At 33.0% G+C, this 21,340-nt stretch overlaps 1 protein-coding gene across 1 annotated transcript in view; it reads left to right on the plus strand.

The window, feature by feature from the left end:
- The window catches only part of LOC118199255 (potassium channel subfamily K member 13-like), a 305,700-nt gene that overhangs the window by 274,896 nt on the left and 9,464 nt on the right, over window positions 1-21,340 (plus strand). The window contains exons 2-3 of the mRNA XM_085814485.1: window positions 15,940-16,172; window positions 19,136-19,534. Of these exons, the coding sequence (XP_085670611.1) occupies window positions 15,940-16,172; window positions 19,136-19,534 (632 nt within the window). The remainder of the gene's footprint in view (window positions 1-15,939; window positions 16,173-19,135; window positions 19,535-21,340) is intronic.

A 21,340-nucleotide genomic window follows, 5' to 3' on the forward strand; every position in this document is an offset into this window, starting at 1 on the left:
ATTTTTTCTTGCATTTCATTTAAACTTATTGGATTGAATTAAATCTACTTCGCCGACAGCGCATAAACCACAATAGAATAAATGCATTCTTTAAAAATCACTCTAGTATTTGTTTACCATAGCCACACTCCGGCGCTAGATTCACTTAACAGTATTATATTTCGTTCATATTATAACTCAGAAAGCACAAAATTTATAACATTTAAAGAACAGAATTATCTAATCGTTGCCACATGTTGTATTCAAATACTATAATAAAGCTAGAATGATGTATAAAAGAAATTAAGCAATTAAAACAAAAAAAAAGAAACAGTTTTTCACAGACGATTGAGTATTTCTCATTCAATTAATTCAGTTCTCACTTCGCGAGAAGGCAAAAATACATAAAAACTCAAAATATCTATATTAAAAATTATAAATCTTAAACACTTATTTCCTCGAAAACATTCCAGAAAGGATTAAGCATGATTTAATTGGCAATAATAAATGAAGGTGTTATCTTTGTTGTTGCGAAACTAAGTTTCTATAGATTGGCAACAAATCCACTAGTGTGCTGTTTCAAATGTAAACAATCAATGGCCACCGTCAGAAAAAAGGCTTAGCGGCACTTAAACAACTTTAAAATTGTTGATAATTCTAAAAACATTGCACACAGATTTACTAAAGGCATAAAAACCTTAACCGAAAGATAAAAACAACATAATTAAATCATTTTTAAAGCAAACAATGTACAATTTACAAACATATAAGAGTAAAGAAACTAAGATCACTGTACGAAGTAACAGAGTGGGTATATATATAAATATATTTATATACGTTTGGTGGGGCCGATTGCAACCAAAATACGAGGTGCACATCTACATGTTATAGCAGTCCTCTATACAAAATTTCAACGTTCTGAGGCTACTCGTTTTTGAGTTATGCGAAATACGTACGTACATACATACGTTCGTACAGACGCCACGAAAAATTCTCTTCAGACAATTACAATACTTCCTTTTTACTTCGTACAAGGAAGTAAAAATATACAGCATATGATTATTTATAAGTAAAATTCAATACTGATTTTTACTTGTAAATAATCAAATTTTGCTTTAATGTTTTCATGGAATCACAGTATTTCAGCGGCTTTTTAGCGTACGAACTAAAATTTTTCTTTTTTACCTCTTTCTAAATTTTGCAGCACAATGCGCATGAGACCACATAGTCTTTTTTCGTTTGTTCTTTTTACTTTACTTTATATTAAATATAGTAAAATATATACTTTCTATAAAAAATAAAACTTAGAAAGTTTGACTCTTATGCGAAAATAATTCACCACGGTATATAATTTCAAAATTTATTCTTCTTAACATCTTTACCGGCTTTTCTTGAGAAGTCGGTTAAAAAATTTAAATTAGAATAATTCGAAGTTGCTTTTTTAGTCCAAAGGCGCAGTTTGCACAAAAGGACTATTAATTTCGTTTTGGCATTTTGCGTCGATTCACGCTAAGCGTTGTTTCCCTTTTCAAATTGTTGTCACCAAATATTATCGCTCTGTATTATATTGAAAGAAATTAGATAATGAGAATCTGCTTAAATGTATGTATATTTCTCGCATTGTGATAAAACAACGGTACCTAGAGCCATCCAATTTTGAATAACGTAATCCTACTGCAAATATTAGGATTTGAAAGCCCAAATTTGAAATTTGGAATTTGTTTTATGATCGATTTCATATTTTGTAAAACTTTAATGAATTTTTGATTAACAAACTCGACGATTTCAAAGCGAGCAATGGCAAAACTGTAAGAGAAAAAAAACAAAATTTTATCTCCAGCGCGCGATGCTCTGTATAGGAAATTCTAAAGATTTTCTCATTTTAAAATTATTTTGCGATATTGCTGTTGAATTGAATTTTATGGTTTAAGTGCAAATAACATGATATTTAAGAAATAAAGGTAACGCACAAAATGTTAGAAAAACGCCCCTTCGGACGTAATTTAAAATCTGAAACCCTTCAGATTTTTTTCCTTTATTGTTTTTTTTTACTTCCTTGTACGAAGTAAAAAGGAAGTATTGTAATCGCGAAAAGTTTCAGGCAGCATATTTCAACGAAAATATCCATTTTTATCGCTATCGAATGCAATTTAACGATGTTTTTGCGTGATATCGGTACGTAAGGACAGAATAAAAGACTCATTTCCTCCAAAAAAATTATAAAACTGCTTTAAAATTAATTCTGAAAAGAATTTTTCGTGGCGTCTGTACGAACGTATGTACATATGTGCTTACGTACGTACGTACGTATCTCGCATAACTCAAAAACGAGTAGCCTCAGAACGTTGAAATTGTGTATAGAGGACTGCTATAACATGTAGATGTGCACCTTGTATTTTGGTTGCAGTCGGCCGCACCAAACGTATATAAATATATTTATATATATATCCACTCTGTTACCCGGCTCAGTGATCTCAGTTGTCTTTACTCTTATATGTTTGTAAATTGTACATTGTTTGCTTTAAAAATGATTTAATTATGTTGTTTTTATCTTTCGGTTAAGGTTTTTATGTTTTTAGTAAATATGTGTGCAATGTTTTTAGAATTATCAACAATTTTAAAGTTGTTTAAGTGCCGCTAAGCCTTTTTTCTGACGGTGGCCATTGATTGTTTACATTTGAAACAGCACACTAGTGGATTTGTTGCCAATTTAGAGAAATTTAGCTTCGCAATAACAAAGATAACGCCTTCATTTATTATTGCCAATTAAATCATGCTTAATCCTTTCTGGAATTTTTTCGAGGAAATAAGTGTTTGAGATTTACTTCGTAATTTTTAATAAAGATATTTTGAGTTTTTACTCGTATGTATTTTTGCCTTCTCGCGAAGTGAGAACTGAATTAATAAAATGAGAAATACTCAATCGTCTGTGAAAACTATTTCTTTTTTGTTTTGTTTGCTTAATTTCTTTTATACATCATTCTAGCTTTATTATAGTATTTGAATAGAGCATGTGGCAACGATTACATATTTCTATTCTTTAAATGATATCAATTTTGTGCCTTATGAGCTATAATATGAACGAAATATAATACTGTTAAGTGAATCTAGCGCCAGAGTGTCGCTATGGTAAACAAATACTAGAGTGAATTTTAAAGAATGCATTTATTCTATTGTGGTTTATGCGCTGTCGGCGAAGTAGATTTAATTCAATCCAATAAGTTTAAATGAAATGCAAGAAAAAATGCGTATAATTTAATGTTCCGTACATAAGGAAGTCATGTGGTGTACACATCAGATTTTTTTATTTTATTTTAATATTATTCAGTGGCATTCCTTTGTGATTTACAAGTATGCACATTCTTTTAATTTATAATTTTGTTGGAAATGTTTATGTTGAAAGTATTTTCGCATAAGCAATTTAAACGGTTTTTAAATGCTCAGTATGAATCAATAATATTAACTCCCAGTTTTGTTGCTTTGTGATCATAATTTAATAATCATATAAAAAAAGTTATAGAACTCTAAATATTCTTCATTTTAAAGTTTTGCAATATATATTATATCTATATATTGCATATACAATAATATAAGTTGTAATTTAGCGAATTGCTATGTGCCAATACTTTAGTACTAGCTCTATAAATTTATATAAATACAATATTCCTTTTGCAAAATTTATAATGATTAAAACATTTTACGACAGTCTGCGTAGCAATGCTGAGCACTTTATTCAGTAACATCAGAAATTTTCCAAACTGATATTTAATTTTAATTACATACAAATTTAAATGCATTATTCTTCAGTTTACGTACGAGCCTTGAAAATGACCTTAGACTTTAAAATTACATCTCTCCGTCAACATTTGATTTGTAGAGTCAAACGTTTTGTTTTATTTTTATATTATGTATAAATATTACTAAATACAATATAACTACGAGAGCCATAAGACACATTTAAAAGTTTAAATTTTCGTAATTTTCACAAAGTTTAGTTTCTTAAATTTAAAAATAAAGACTTTTATGGGCATTGTGTTATATCGACTATGTCGCAGACTGTTGCCAGTCCAAGTGAATTTCGAATATTTCAACTTACGAAATTTCCTGTACTTTTTTTATGCCTCTCTGAATATGAGATACATGAAAATTGGATCATCGAATATTGGATAGGCGAATACAGGATTGTTATAGACTTTATTATATAGTATAATTCTGAAACAAAATAAGAGTATAGCTCTGTTTTTTGCGATATCATAAAAAAAGTATATTTAAAAATTATTTTCCAGAACTTCATCAAACTCATGATTCACTTTCAGCTCCAATAAATTATTTGCTTCCAGATATTACTCTGTTAATTACTGTTAGGCATATGATATTTTTTTCGTAATTTCCTATGTCTGTAGCCAGAAATTTACTTGATTATAATTCAGAAGTCAAACAACAAAATCTTCTTTCAAGAACGAAAGTTTAAAAAGAAAAACGAAAGTTTAAAATAAATTACATATTTAAAATGGCATATATCCCTATTTTGTCAAGGCATTCCGCATGTGCATGTGCCAACATTGCTTAAAACTTTGTATGAACACAAAAAAAGGTAATAGTGCCTAAGGAGCCATTCATAAAAGACACGTTAGAACAATATAAAGTTATTTCGAATATCGTCTAGACTAATATTTCTCAGATCTTTCTGGATCAATGCTTCATGACTGAATCACGTTTCCTCAAGTACCCCATCTGCCTTAGCTTGTATTGCATAAATGATAAAGACGTTCTATTTAACCTTTTTCTGCTAACAAAAAAAAACAAAAAAAAAAAAAAAAAAAGTTCTACCACCCCCAAAAAAAAAAACTACAAATGATAATGAATCTTAACAAAAAAAAGTACTACAATCAAATTGAAGATAAGCGCGTCACTGTAAAATTTTAAATTAGGCTTAAAAAATGCAATTGTAGTTTGGTGAAGATTTTCAAAAAAAAACTGTCTAGATAATTTTTAATAAAACTCTATGGACTGGCAAAAAACATTTTTGCGGCTCCAGAAAGCAGATCTGTTTTTGATTGCTCTCGAATTCAACAGAAATCAAAAATCTGTTCCAAAAAATTTCCTTTTTTTGGCCTAATTTTAAATACTGCAATATTTTTGTTTATTTCCAATGAAAATTTCCATTCCCAATAATAGATATAATTAAAAACAATAATAACTGAAGTTTTCGAATGCTAACATAAAAAATGCTTCACCAGCAAGACACTATCAGAAATGAGCCCACCCAAGGCATAAGCCATACAAGGATTTGGGCCAATTTCACTGAAAACCTGCTTTATTTGAAGAATTGTTTAGTTGCAATACACATTTACACCCTATCAACGATTGTGCATCTCTGTTTTAAGGAAATGTAACTTACAAAAAAAGTGCAGTTTTCTTTGTATACATTATAGCAGGAGTCCCCAAAGCAATTTTACACAACTCGCAAACATTTTTTAATTATATATCTGTTGTAAATACGTGCTTATAGTTTTATAGACATACAAATATGGTTTTATCTTATGCACACGACTGCTCTTGAATTGAGAAAAATTAGAATGAATAGGTTGAGGATTTATCTTTGTTACAATATGCTTGTATAGCAGGCTACGTGAATGGTGTCAGCTAGAAGAATTTGTCATGTCACTACAATCTGTAAATTTAGTTTGCCAGTTGGTATGACAGTTGGTATTCTGGTGAGTTTCTGAATCCTGATGTTTCTGGTTTAGTTGCCAGTTGATAGTTGGTGTTCTGATGTTTCCAGTCGGAAGTTTCCAGCTGCTTTCTTGAGTCAATCGCTAACTGGATGGCCTGTTACACAATTGACAATCGACAATGGATAACTGATATCAGGAACCGGATACCTGGGCGGCTTACACAGACTATACGGGTATTGTCCGAATGCCGCAACTGTCCAGAACAACGTTCTAAAACAGAAAAGTTGAATATTTCCAAGGGCTGGTTGCAATCGTACATAAAACTTTTTGTTGATACTTGCTTGCATTCATGAGACGAAGGATAATTGATACACATATTAGATAAACATACTCATAATAGATAAACATACATGATACATAATCATACAACTGAATTGCCCCGTGCCATATATGCGATTACTGATACTGATCCATAATACAAAAGCATACATGACATATAATCATACTACTGCATTGTTCGGTGCCATATATACAGTTATTGCCTTAAACAATTTCTGAATTACATTAAATACTGAATTTTGCAAATCAAGCTTAGTGTCCCACTCAAGACCTACAGATTGCCTCGTCGTGGAGAGGGAGTGCCACTGGACGAAGTGGGTAAAGTCCAGAAGTAGTCGGGAGTGTATTCTCCTGGTAGGGCCACCCAAGGCGTGAAGGCCACTCGATTATGTCCAGCTAAAGTCTATAGACGGCAGAGCTGAGTCAGTCTTCTGCCGCCGGTGCTCCAGGTCTCTGACCATAGAAGCTGCCCCTTACCCCATCCATGAATAATTCACCCACTGTTTCTCATGCTGTCTCGATCGTCGAGCAGTCACTAAGTGTTCTACCGCACAGGCTTCTCCTCATCACATCTTATCTTGTCCGGGCTTACCACACAGGATCTGGTTCAAGACCTCCTTTTTTACTGAACTCTTTCAGGATGAATGGGCTCAGGGTAGAGCTCTGCTGGTCGCGGGCATGAGAAACAACAAGCTTAGTGTGTTGTGTGATTATTTTGTGGGTAATTTAGACATGGCGTGAGTTAGTTCACACTGAACAGGTCATACTTTACTTAGATGATACATATGATAACTGATAAACATAACAGATAAACATACTGATTCATAATGGATAAACGTACATAATGAAATGTACAACTAGATTCCTCCGTGTGCATACAATTAATTACTGATACTGATTCGTAGTAGAATAATATTCATGATACATAATCAAACTCTGAATTGTTGCGTGCCGTACGTACATTTACTGAATTACACAATTACTGGCTTGCATACAGATACTGAGTTATACAAATCAAGCTTAGTGTATTGTGCATGATCACTTTGTGTGTAACTTGGACATGGCGAGTATTAGTTCACCCTGCACAGGTCAATTCCTAATGCCTCTAATTTTGAGATAATTTTGACTAATTTCTGTATAAAAGCAGGTCGTTTGATCCAGAAACGTTTATGCTGCGTCGTCGGATCCGGCAGATTTACATGCGGCCTCTTGCACAGCTGTGCTTTTCATATTACTATTATAGTTAAAGACAACCTAATTTATGGCATATAAGTTCATGCTTTTGAACGAATTAAAAATGTGGCCGAAAGAAATTTCTTGTAGATACCAACCTTTAGATTTCTGTTAGAAAATAAATATAAATTTGAATTTTTCCTTTGCGTTATTATACTTTATACGGTATTTCTTAGCATGCCTTCGTAGTGTAGTGGTCAGCACGTATTCCAGAGCTCCGTGGTTCGATTCCCAGCGAAAGCGTTTCTCATTTTTCATCTCTTCTGCTTAAAAAAAATACCTAATGTCTCTACAACTTAATCATGTTAATTTATTTTTATAAAAATTTAATAAGCGAAATTTTAAATTTCTTTCAGAATTTCTTTTTTTATTTTGTTAAAAAGAGTTTAAATTATATTTTTTGAAGAAAAATTTTTATTTTGTTAAAAAAAAAAAAAGAAAAAGGCCTGTCGGCAGTTTAAAAAAAGGAAAAGGCCTGTGAGCTGTCAGTTGCTTTCAGATCGTGCCTTTGCCCGGCATGCAGTTTGTGTCTGAAGCTGATAAATGCATATGAGTATAATTATTAATCATTTTTCTTCTGTGTGCGTGTGTGTGTGTAGTAAATGAAATGCGCCTTCCAAATTTTGCTATAAATGTTATCTTTGCCAAAGCATTTTCTCTTCCGTTGCTCAAAATAAATATGGATTTGGCCTGAAACATTCATGAGATCGAATATTTGGGCAAATTTTCCAGGATAAAATTCATCTCTTTCGCCATGGGAGGTTTTTAATATATTTAAGCAAAAAAACAAACAAATAAATAAATAAATAAATGAAATTTTTTGACGGTCAGACAGTTGACTGTCGCAGATAGTGGGGTTGGTGACCAACCGAAATGACCAATAAAATAGCCGCATAACTATGGAAACAAAAATTCCATTCCGCGACCTTTTCAAAGATGTCGCTATCGCCCCCTTCCTCCTACTACGGTCGGTTCCAAAGTGAAAGTAAGCGAAGAAAGAGAATGAGAGAGAGGGAGAAAAAATTCTCCTCTATCAGTAGTGCGAAAAGGGAAGAAATATTAAGATGAAATGCTGCAGCATCATAAATGTTCTGAACGGAATTTTCAGGCTTTTTCACTTTTTATCCTCCTTTCATGAGAGGCATATTTCGCAGGTCAAGGACGAATAGAGGATGCCAAGATGCCGAGATCGTGACGTCAAGGCACGTTCTGTCTTCCCCCATTGGCTCGCGCGACCTGCGGCCAAACGACGAAAACAAACTTTATGAGAGCGTCGGAATTCGGGGTCTCTGTCAATCATCATCTTCTCATTCAGTCCAAACCTTGCATACCGTTTGGCTTGCGGCCTTTTTTCACACACTACTTCCGCCTACTTATTTTTTACTATCATTATCAAGCTTTTATTATTACGATTATTAATTCGAACGCTCCTGAACACACTGAAGAAAATGGTCAAAAATTATTTGAAGCATTCTGATTTCAAATCTCGGGTGCTAAAAATGAACTCAAACTTTTCGAGGGCACTTTTTATCATTCGAGAGGTTGTCTTTCAGTCGATGTGTTATGTGAAAAATCACGTAGCTAATACTTTTTCTTTTTGAAATTACATCCAGACTACCTTTTCATTGGTGATTTTAGAAAGCGGAAACCTTGAAAACCAGAAATCGTAGAAATCCGACCCAGTCTTTTTAAAACTTCTAAAATTTGGTTTAATTGGCTTCTTTACACTAATCTTCATTTCCTGAAATCAAACTATAATCAGTACAGTTTAACTTATGAAACACAGAGATAAAATTAATTTAACGATTTATTTTCTATTATTTGTAGATTTTACTTAAAACTCAGTTAAGAAAATTTCCCTATCGCTATTTGGATTTGAATTTACACGAAGAATTTAAATTGTAACAGCATAATCAAGAGTTAACATATGGGCCTCGGTATTATTAAAATCTGTGTAACATTAAACTGAACGAATTAAATGAAATCACTCACCAGTGCTCAATTACGAAACAAGAATGCTTAGTTATCTCTTCTGAATCCATTTTAAATCCATTTTGGAAAAAAAAGAGATTCCTTTACGTCCGTACGTACAGATGTTACTAGAAAACATCATTCAGATGGATTAGAAAATGGATATTTCGTTGATGAAAACGTATATTTTCTTTGAAATATGATACCCGAAATTTTTCGCGACAAGGAAGTAAAACAAAATCTGATGTGTACACCACATAACTTCCTTGTACGGAATACTAAATTATACGCATTTTTTCTTGCATTTCGTTTAAACTTATTGGATTGAATTAAATCTACTTCGCCGACAGCGCATAAACAACAATAGAACAAATGCATTCTTTAAAATTCACTCTATTTGTTTACCATAGCGACACTCTGGCGCTAGGTTCACTTAACAGTATTATATTTCGTTCATATTATAACTATGTCTATGTCTATCTCTTATCACTTAGTAAGAGAAAATCGACCATTAGCGGCCTTTACCAATATATTATACTTGGCTTTTAAATGCTTCAGGAATCGAATAAGTTGTATCGAATAATATGGAACTACTTGTGCACATGCTGTGCTAGAACTAGTTTTGAATTCTTTGTATTTTTTCGCGATGAGTTCTTGCAGTTGCAGCCCATTCATATTATAACTAAGAATGCACAAAATTTATATCATTTAAAGAATTATCTAATCGTTGCCACATGTTCTATTCAAATACTATAATAAAGCTAGAATGATGTATAAAAAAATTAAGCAAACAAAACAAAAAATGAAACAGTTTTTCACAGACCATTGACTATTTTTCATTCAATTAATTCAGTTCTCACTTCGCGACAAGGCAAACATAAAAACTCAAAATATCTGTATTAAAAATTACGAAGTAAATCTTAAACACTTATTTCCTCGAAAAAATTTCAGAAAGGATTAAGCATGATTTAATTCGTAGTAATAAATGAAGGCGTTATCTTTGTTGTTGCGAAGCTACGTTTCTCTAGATTGGCAACAAATCCACTACTCTGCTGTTTCAAATGTTAACAAGCAATGGCCGCCATCAAAAAAATTATTATGCTTAGCGGCACTTAAACAACTTTAAAATTGTTGATAATTCTAAAAATATTGCATACAGATTTACTAAAGGCATAAAAGCCTTAACCGGAAGATAAGAACAACATAATTCAATCATTTTTAAAGCAAAAAATGTACAATTTACAAACATATAAGAGTAAAGAAACTGAGATCACTGAGCCGGGTAACAGAGTGGATATATATATAAATATATTTATGGTACTATTCCGTTTTGAGGGCCGTAAGAAAATTGCAGTAACAGCGCGCCAAATCTAGCAAACGCGCCCATTTAACAGTGCGCCAAATCTAGCAAACGCGCCCATTTAACAGTGCGCCAAATCTAGCAAACGCGCCCATTTAACAGCGCGCCAAATCTAGCGTATGCGTTGATTTCAGATTGCGTAAGTTTATATAGTTCTATATTTCTTAAGACGTCATTGAAATACTAGTTTAATTTTTAAATCCTTTTTTTATATCCTATGGATTTAACAATTTGGGAATTGCCCATGACGAAAAGTGGGCAATAGAATTTTGTGTAAAGTGCATAATCACCCACTGCTTGACGCGTTTTTAAGAATTGCACATACTCGGTATCCATGTGCACATCGACCTGTTTTCACTTAAAAAAATCCTAGAATTGCACAAAAATGGCACTGCGTACACCCTTGACGCAGTACACATCGACCTATTTTCACTTAAAAAGTAAAAGAAAATTGACAAAAATTCAATTGTTTTTACCCTTGTAAAAAGCGGCAAACAAATAAGTGGGCGATTCTACACTTTACCGAGAATTTTTTTCAAAGAAAGGCATCATTCATTATAGAAAATTATGTTTGAACAACCAACGAGATGAAATTATGCTTTAGCGATAAGTCGGTAGCGAAATAGCGATGCAAGCATCCATTCAGTTATGTTTAGCAATTTTTATATAAATTATTATAATGTGTGTGTGTGATTATGGCAAAGCATCGAGGGCTATCTGCCTAAGAGAAGGGATGCCTTCGTGGAGGACTTTCTAAGGGTAACTGGCTCGTATACACGTTACACATGGGGAAAACCACGAAAATGCCCATGTAGCCAGCCCGTTCGCGAGACTCGAACCTCGGAGCGAACTACCAGTGTTCAGCGACTTTACCGCTCGGCCGCTGGTGGGCAAATTATTATAATGATCTGAAATGGTTATTTACTCTTATGCTTCCATTCAGTCATGTTTAGCCTTTTTCATATAAATTATAGTAATAAAAAAGTATTATATGAAATTAACCTTTCATCTAAATTAAAACATCAATCTTAGATAGTTATTTACTATTATACTTCCTTTCTTGCCGCAATTTTTAGGGTTGTCGCAATTATTTTTGGCAGCATTGGCATCAACAATTAGTTTGGCAATTTTTTACGGTCCTCGAAACCGAATAGCACCATATTTATATACCTTTGGCCCGGCCGATTGCAACCAAAATACGAGATGCACATCTACATGTTATAGTAGTGCTATATACAAAATTTCAACGTTCTGAGGCTACTCGTTTTTGAGTTATGCGAGATACGTACGTTCGTACAGACGCCTCGAAAAATTCTCTTCAGAATTAATTTTAAAGCAGTTTTATAATTTTTTTTTTTTTTTTTTTTTTTTTTTTTTTTTTTTTTGAGGAAAAGAGTCTTTTATTCTGTCCTTACGTACAGATATCACGCAAAATCATCGTTAAATTGCATTCGAAAGTGGTAAAAATGAATGTTTTGGTTGAAATATGCTGCCTGAAACTTTTCGCGATTACAATACTTCCTTTTTACTTCGTACAAGGAAGTAAAAATGTACGCTTAGCATTGCCAATCTGTGCTTATTAATACTGATTTTCTCCTTGTTGAAATTTAATTTAATATGTATTGTGCTGAAAGTTGAGGAAGAATAAAAAGAGAACAAAGAAAAAGAATTAGCATAAAATATCTCTTTAATTAAATAAATCTTGCAAGATAATAGACATCGAGTTACATAAATAATAACACTTATATACATGGTGTTTTGGAAAAACGAAACTTAACGTGATTAAACAATTCTTGAACGAAGGGTTGCGGATCAAGAATCTCAGTTTGTGAAATGAATCAAATAAGTTAGAAATGTTTGCGATGTTTTGTTCGCGTAGCGACACATTTTTGGGAAAAGTGTGCTAAATTAAAATTTTTATGTGTTCCCCTTTGAAGAAAAATGTGTTTTCCGTAGCCGACTGGTGACATAAAGAGATACATTCATTATATATACAACAAAATTTGTAATGTAAAATTTTTGCTGTGTTTTTCTGCTTCATGCATACAGCTTATTTCCGTACATTCAAATATTATTCACTTACAGTATTTATTAAGTACAAGACGAATTTTTTTTGGGGGGGGGCTATACCAAAGGGGCGTTAGACCCAAAGGGCTATTAGTCTAAAAACTGCATTTTGCGTCGTTTCATCTTTCTGCGTTGGTTCACTTTTCAAACTGTTGCCAACAAATATTATCGCCACGCATTCTTAAAATTCGCATTCATTCTTAATATTTATTACGGTTGTAAGGTATCTTCCTTAATTTCAGCTTACAACTTCTGGCCAGAACGTATTTTCAGAATCGCGTTTAATGCAAATGTATTTAACTGTGAAGTTCTCCTGATTTCGTTAGAGAGCCAGAGATTCTGACTAGCGCGCGTTCGCCTTTTTTAGGCTACTCTCTCTCTTAAGCTATTACCACGCTCGGGGCCTAAAGTCAAGGGCCTAAAGTACGCTCGGCCGTACTTTAGGCCCTTGATAGCTTCGCCGTTAGTTAGCGTTAAGGGGTCAACTCCGTTAGAATCTTGATAGCTTCGGCTATAACATTTTAGATAAGATTCGTTAAGTTTTAGTTCTTAGTTTCCTGAGTTCAACCTCGAGTGGAGGCTTTATTTCAAACTTTAAGAAAGGAATCATCTGTTAAACTTTATTTGGAATAATAAAGGGTAATTAACCCTTCTCGAGTTTCTGTTCTCTATCTACTGAACTAAAGCGATTATTCGCTTACCTGTTCTTAAGGTTCCTCAACTTAAGCTGTAGATTAAAATACAGGAATCTTACACTGTTCTGACATTTTAAATAAAAATACAGAACAATGAGAACGTTCAATCTCAATGCAAAATGGATAACTCCACTTTCGGATAATGTTTCTAAGCGTGAACTATGGCCTCTGAGACATTGACAAATATCATAACAGTCGAAGACAAAATATAATTTTGTTTGTATTTTTTGTAGGGATAGACATGTTTGGCGATATTTATGCCAACATAACAGTCAGTGACAAAATTTATCATAACAGTCAGTGACAAAAAAAAAAATTTGTTTGCATTTTTTGTAGGGATAGACATGTTTGGCGATATTTATGCCAACATAACAGTCAGTGACAAAATATAATTTTGTTTTCATTTTTTGTAGGGATAGACATGTTTGGCGATCATGTTTGGCGATATTTATGCCAACATAACAGTCAGTGACAAAATTTATCATAAAAGTCAGTGACAAAATTTATCATAACAGTCAGCGACAAAATATAATTTTGTTTGCATTTTTTGTAGGGATAGACATGTTTGACGATATTTATGGTAGAAAAAATATAGAGATGTGCCTCTCTTCTAATAAAGCTCTTTAGTATTTCGGGGTATAAAAAGTCATGGATTCTTGATCGCTATAGCACCACTCTCTTCAGATGTCTTAAAAATTTCCTATCCTTTTAATTAACGATTCAGCCACTTTTTATTTGATTTCATTCTTTTTCTTCCAGACGTTTTGCCGAAGAAGTCTGGAAAACTGAATTCTTATCTAAACTCCGTCTCTTCGAAATAAACGAGCATTCTTTTTGTAAGGGTAAATTATGGCATTTGTAATCGCCATAAATTCTACAGACGTCTCATCTGACACGCCATTCTTTACGATGAAAGGAGAAGATTTTGTAAACCCAAGACTCTTCGTCATATTAAGTATTCTAACCATTTGAACTTTAGGCATTTAAACTACAAATTTTTATTGTTTTATGGTTTATATATCTGCGTATTTTGTAATGTGAGTAAATTTTCGACCAACTTTCTAACTAATAAAAGAATAAAGAAGTAAATATGAATCAAAGAAATTAATTCTTCATTAAAATCAGATGCCTAATGAGTCCCGAATGCTTAGAACTGTTGGATACTGTCTCATTTTACCCTTGATTCTTTCCTCATTAATGGATAAAATCGTTGGTTGGATGTTCGACAATTTACCGTTGCGTAATGTAAATGATATGATACATTGATATGATGTCAAAATTTAATTTTCACCGCAGTTGTCACCAAGTGAAATTCAAAAGATTAAATGATTTAAATTTCAACGAATTGCTATTTTAAAGAATTCGAAACACATTTTGAAAATGATTATTTTCATTATACAATTAAGTGAAATTAGACTGAAACTTTAAAATGTATGATATCAAATCCTATCTATAAATATAATATCTTATAAAGATATAGTTGATTGTTGCAAGCAGATTATTATTTACTTGGAAGGCAACAATCATGATCAGTAAAGAGATTTCCTACAGTGACTACATTTGTTTTCGGACACTTATGTTTTTCAGTTTTATTTGCAAATATCAATTACTAAATGCTAGTACAGTCATTTTATTTTTCTTTCACATATACCATTGGTTATCCTTTTTTGAACCCGCTTGTTTTGAAAAAATTTATTATAAATGATTCTGATAAAAATAATAGTTTATTCAAAACATTCTGAAAATGAACTCACGTAAGTATCCAGCCACTTTGCATATACAGTTTACATTTAATAAAAACATGAAAATAACATTTCGTTGAATATTCTTTAGCTAAAACTAAGCTTTACACGGGCGTTGGCAAAGATTCAAAAGATACAGCTGAACATTTAGGGCTGTATGTTTAGGATACTTAATAGAACTTGCATGTGTTTTCCATTCCAGGTTTTCTTGCAGAGGCTTTTAGGTTTCCATCAAGAATACTTAGATTGATTATACTTATATACTTATAGTTATACTTATATTTTTAAGCTATATTATTTTCGATAAACACTAAATTTCGTATTTTAAAGGCAGCTAAACGTCCCCAAACTATTAAGTCTGTACCGTCGTGTGCAACATTAGGCAATGTACTTTCGAATTCAATTCTTAATTTTGATTTTGCCGCATATTACTTCGTGTGTTGGACCCAAATATATTGCGAACGCCAAGCATATTTTCCCTGTTTTCTTATTGACTTCGAATTTCCTTCTTGCCGATCGTCCTAAACGACTTTTCTAAAAGCTGCAGTGTTCATTTTTAATGCAAATTATTCTTCTAAATCTCTTGAATGTTTTACCGTATTAATTTTCGCATCTTGTTTAAGTTTTCGTAGAATAAATTTGCGACACCTTGGCTTTACCTTAGAACGTGGGCCATTTCCAAACAGTTTCCATCGTTTAATTGTATGAAATATAGTTAAACGCTTTAATGATGACTGGTATTTAAATTAAATATTATTTTCGCCGCTGTATAACTCAGTTTTTAAGTGAAGTGAAGTGAAGAGACTGTGTTTCAAACCGTGTTAGGTGAATTTCACTCTTTTTTTTTTTTTTTTTTTTTTTTTCTTTTCTCACAGGTTTTGGAATGACGACACCGAAGACATTAGCTGGTCGAATCGTTGTGATCTTCTACGGGTTCCTCGGATGTTCTGGGGCCATCCTTTTCTTCAATCTCTTCCTGGAAAGGATAATCACTTTCCTCGCATATATCCTCAGGCTTCTACATGAAAGAGAACTCCGGAAAAGAGGCCTTGATAGACGCAGAGATTCTCAGCTTTCATTTGATGACACGTACGATTGGAAACCTTCAGTAAGTATGCAGATTCTGATACATTTTATTTGTATTACTTGTGTAACTTTGATTCCAGATATGTCATAAGTAAGCAGTTAATAGTAAACTTCTGCAACTCTTCTAAGAGTCTGTAAAATATCTATGGGAAAATTGTCTTGAAAAGGTAAGCAGCCATGGCACGGTTTGCATTCAGAACACTCCTCCCAAACTTCACTGCTTTTCTTGGATAAATAAATACTCTAAAAATTATTCATCTAACCTTATCTTTAGCAGTTTATACACTTTACTTTAGGACTATCTATATCATGTTTCTGTATTCTCTAGAGATAATTTTTCATTTCTATTATGTCATATTTGATATAGGTTTCTATTATGTCAGTTTTTCGAATACTTTTCGCATTCTTTTCTGAAAACTCAGCTCTTGTTTGATACCTCACTTTCTTTTTTATGTTTTACTAGCTTATTTCCGAGTCTTTTAATCCACGTGGCTTTTAATCCTAAAGAAACTGTCTCATCCAAACGCTTCAGATAAAGTTAGCATGTTATGAGGCATGATGTCTTCCATTGTAGCTCATAAACAGAAACTATTCATAGATTTGTTTGAATTTATTTCGGCACAGTACCTATACATGCATGCCTAAAAATGTTGAGAATGTATTACATGTTTGGCATCGAAAAGTAGAAACTGGAACTGCAAGCTCTGCCAAATTTTCGATATGTTTGTACCGAGCTCTTGCTAAAAGCTCACCGTCTTTTGTTGTCCTTATGCATTGTTTGCTTTATGAGTTTTAACCTCTGGTTATCTTTAATGAACATTTTTATCTCCGAAACACAATTTCAAAGTGCGTCTCAAAGCATCGGCGCTTCTCCTCCGCTTTTCTTTCTAGAAACGTATGTTGCCATCTTTTCCAAGAAATAATGTATCCAGGTGAAATACTTTCGTTTACTTTTCTATGCTGCCAGTCCAATTTGCATCTTGCACATTGCGAGGCAAGTTTCTGTCACATAACGGTAGATTAATAATGAGGAGGAAATCTTAAATAGCAACTTGGAAAATGGAGAACATCTCATTTTATAACTTACTACGATTAGACGTGTTAACAGGTGACAGGTGAGAGCGGTCTGGACATTCGGGAGGTTTACAAGGACTATTCGGTTATTGTCCGGAATCCGTAACTGTGCAACCCAAAAACTCCCTACCATACCAGGAGCGGGGATTCTGGAGTTTAAAAGGAACTTTTGACTGCACACAGCCATACAGGGACAATACATATGTGTATGCATAATAGTTTCATAGAAGGTATTATTTCACTGATATTGTACACGGGTAATGTTTTTACACTGATAATGCTGCTATACTGAGACTGTACAGTAATATTTGAAAATAACATTTTACTCTGATAACTGATATATAAACATTTTACTCTGATATATAAACATACTAAAACACTGATATATAAACATTTTACTCTGATATATAGATATTTCATACTGATTTTACTCTGAGACATAAATGTTTCACTGTTGCGCATTTATAAACATAAATTGCCTTCATGCGTTTGTATGTACATAGCTTTAGACATTTAGAGAAAACATCTGTTTTACACTAGCCTCCCAGACGGTATAGTGGTTAGGGGAGCCTACTGTGGGACCCAAGGGTGGTGGTACGAATCCCGGAGAAGGCATGGTTGTTTCTAAAGGTATAGTGTCTTTGCGGCATTGGCTCTCTAAATATATGGCGAGTCGAAAGTCCTCGTGTATGATTTGATGGTAGGGGAGAGAGGAGGAGAGCCTTGAACCCTCCCCGGCATGCTCTCATTCAAAATTTGAGGTGGAAGTAGAAGTCCAACCTCCTTGAGGCTCTGGTAACCAATCTGCCATGAAATACGCTCCCGACAACAACAACAACATGTTTTACATTAGTGCATACGTCGCTGCATATTCATAATCATATTGCACAAATTTTTCCAGTGACAATTAAATGTTTTATGCTAAACTTACTATGATACATACAACAATTTTACACTGGTGGGTGTACTTACACATGTACTACCCTCGTTCATTTTATCAGCCCTTAGGTTTAGACACTGAAAATACACTTATACGTAAAAGTTTGACACTGTTGATCACATTGTTGTGTATGCGTAAGCATTTACACAGATATCTTGCACTGATATTTAAATAACTTATATTTATTTTAAGCTACGGTGCACATAAATTCTACCTGATTCGCATGTATAAACAAAAATTGCCCTGGTGCATTTTTGTGCACATAGGTTTAGACACTGAGGATACACTAATACGTACACAGTAGCCTATACATAAACATTTTACACTGATATTTAAACATTTTATATTGGTTTGACTCTGTTATATATATACAAATTCTACGCTGATGCGTACATTTAAACGTAAATTACTCAGGTGTATTTCATGTGTGCGTATAGCTGAGGATGCATTTATATGAAAACATGTATTTTACAGCTGTTGTGTATACATGAACATTTTGCACTGATATTTAAAACTTTTTTACTGATTTTTTTCGTCACACGCACAAATTCTACACTGTAGAGCATATATTAACAAAAATTGCCCTGGTGCAATAGGCACCTAATAGGCTGCTACCTAATAGGTGTTGATCTAACAATATTCAAGCTGCTGTCGACAACATACCCGTTGATATGCTGGTAAAAATGAAAAGAAACTTCAAAACTCGACTATCTGAATGCATTGACCAGAACGACGGAGGCCACCTAAATGATATTATTTTTAAACCGCAGTAAAAAAAAAAAAAAAAAAAAAAAAAAAAAAAAAAAAAAAAAAATTTCAGTGTCTGTCTATAACTTGGAAAAAATTAAACTGATATCGCTTATACTGTTTGTGTTTATACATTTTTAAAATTAGGTAGTTTTCCTGCCGCACTCTATGTTTGTCAAATGTTTAGCATTAGAATAATTTGTTCTTTTTTTTTTCCCCCTAAGGTATATTGGGTAATGTTATCTCTGTTCATCGCCACAATAAGCATCGCCGTCACTGCCTCCTTTCTCTATGGTCCTATGGAGGGATGGTCTTACTTCGACTGCCTCTACTTCTGTTTCGTTACGTTCTCCACTATTGGTTTCGGGGATTATGTCACTTCTCAGGAAGCGCAGTACCCCCACGTGTCGCTATATCGCCTAGCCAATTTCGTGTTCATCGTGTGCGGCTGTTGCTGTATTTACAGCCTATTCAATGTGACGTCCATAGTGATCAAGCAGATCCTCAACTGGGTCATGAAGAAGCTCGACGTCAACTGCGTGCCCAGGAAACCTCCCGCCAAGGCCCAGCTGTTAGCGAGGGGCCGACGGAATGCCATTACTCCTTTCCATTTCAAAAAACAGGTAAAAAAAGAAAAAAAAGGCAAATATTTTATTACGGGTAGATTTGTAGGTGCATAAGAAATACCTCCTGTGTTTTATATATGAAATAGTATATGGTTCTAGGAAAAACTTCCACAGGAAAAAAAAAACCCACAGAAATAATGTTCACAGATATAAATGTTCACAGGAAAAATGCTCACACAGAAATATGCCCACATAGAAAAAAGCTCACATGGAAATAAGCCCACTGATAAATAATTCACATAGAAATATCCTTGCATTAATGAATCAATAATGAATCGATTTGAACATCGTACACCTACTTGAATTTTCTAAAGAAAAATTATTTAAATTACCATATTTCAAAATCTTTATATCTTATGTGTAGATTCAGTTGCTGTATAAGATTAACAAATGAACCGTTTTTAACTAAGAAAAGGAGAGGAGAAAGGAAGTAAAACTGAAACAGAATTATAGTAAAAAATTATTACAATTTTCATTGTTAAAAAAATAAACATACATTTTATAATATAAACAATCCATACATTTTATAATATAAACATTTACAAGAATAATGAATAATGAATTAAAATTTAGAATGGTTATTTTATTTAAATTACGTAAAATATTTAATTTTATCATCTATTTCATCATAATTTCTTACATGATTCACGATTACCAAATGTAAGGTTTCGCGTTTTCTTTTTTTTACTTCAGTACATCCTGTATTTACATTAGCTAATGACAAACGTTGAGAGGCTAAACCTTTTTTCAGCCCGGCAAATAAAAACCACATACTGGGATGGCTACAATTAAATAATGAATTTAGTGCGTTAGGAGAGCCTTCGCAACGATTTGTGGTTTTAGGAAATTCTGCGAAGGCTGCTTCATAATGTTCAACTGAGAGGCATCTTCAAAGTGCCTAAAAATATTAACTTTATTTCTAAAATTTTAAATTTCTGCAGAAATTTTACAACTTTTCTTGGCTTGAAACTTGAATAACTACATTCAAACATTAGTTTCTATTGATACACATCAAAAGTAAGCAAAAAAAGAGTAAAGAAACAAAAATTAATTAGTGGCAGTTGCAGGAAAAAAATGTCGTACAGGGGCACTGGTATAAAATATTACAGTACATGCAAAATTTTACTACAGTTTTCAGGCTTTTATTTACTGCCCCTGAAAAGGTTAATGTGAGTATTTGCTCATGTGAACATATTTCATGTGAGCCTTTTTCCGTATGAACATATTTCTAAGTGAGCATTTTTCCATGTGAGCTTTTATACCTGTGAGCATTTTTCCTGTGGGCATTTTTCCCGTCACCGAAATATATGCATACAGTTATCCAACTCAGCGTGTTATTTAAAAACCACATATTTTCATATTTGAATAGTTATTTGTGCATAAAATTTTGAATAGTTATTTATGCATAAATAACTATTTATTATTTATGCATAAATAACTATTCAAAATTTTATATGTGTCAAATCATATATGTGTTTTACATATAATGTGTTCTTGTTTATCCATACAATTTATATAATTTTTATATTACTGAATTCTAATGCAGGGGTTCTCAACCGGTGGTACGCATCAAAAAAATAAGTGGTAAGCAAAAGAAGCAAAGTATTTTTAACTATTAAATTCCAAAAATTAAAACCCCAACATCCTGAATGAGTTTTTTTTCTCTAACACTCGTAAATTTAAGCAATCTGAGCTTTGTTCAAGAGTGGTGGTGGTAGTAGTACTTTGTAGTGGTGGTACTAAAGGTTTTCAATTTTTGTTTAGATGGTAAGCTTTTAGTCAAAAGGTTGAAAACCGCTGCTC

Source organism: Stegodyphus dumicola, chromosome 4 (genome assembly GCF_044657685.1).
Source record: "Stegodyphus dumicola isolate Sdum_Otavi_A_Nest chromosome 4, ASM4465768v1".
NCBI lineage: Eukaryota > Metazoa > Arthropoda > Arachnida > Araneae > Eresidae > Stegodyphus > Stegodyphus dumicola.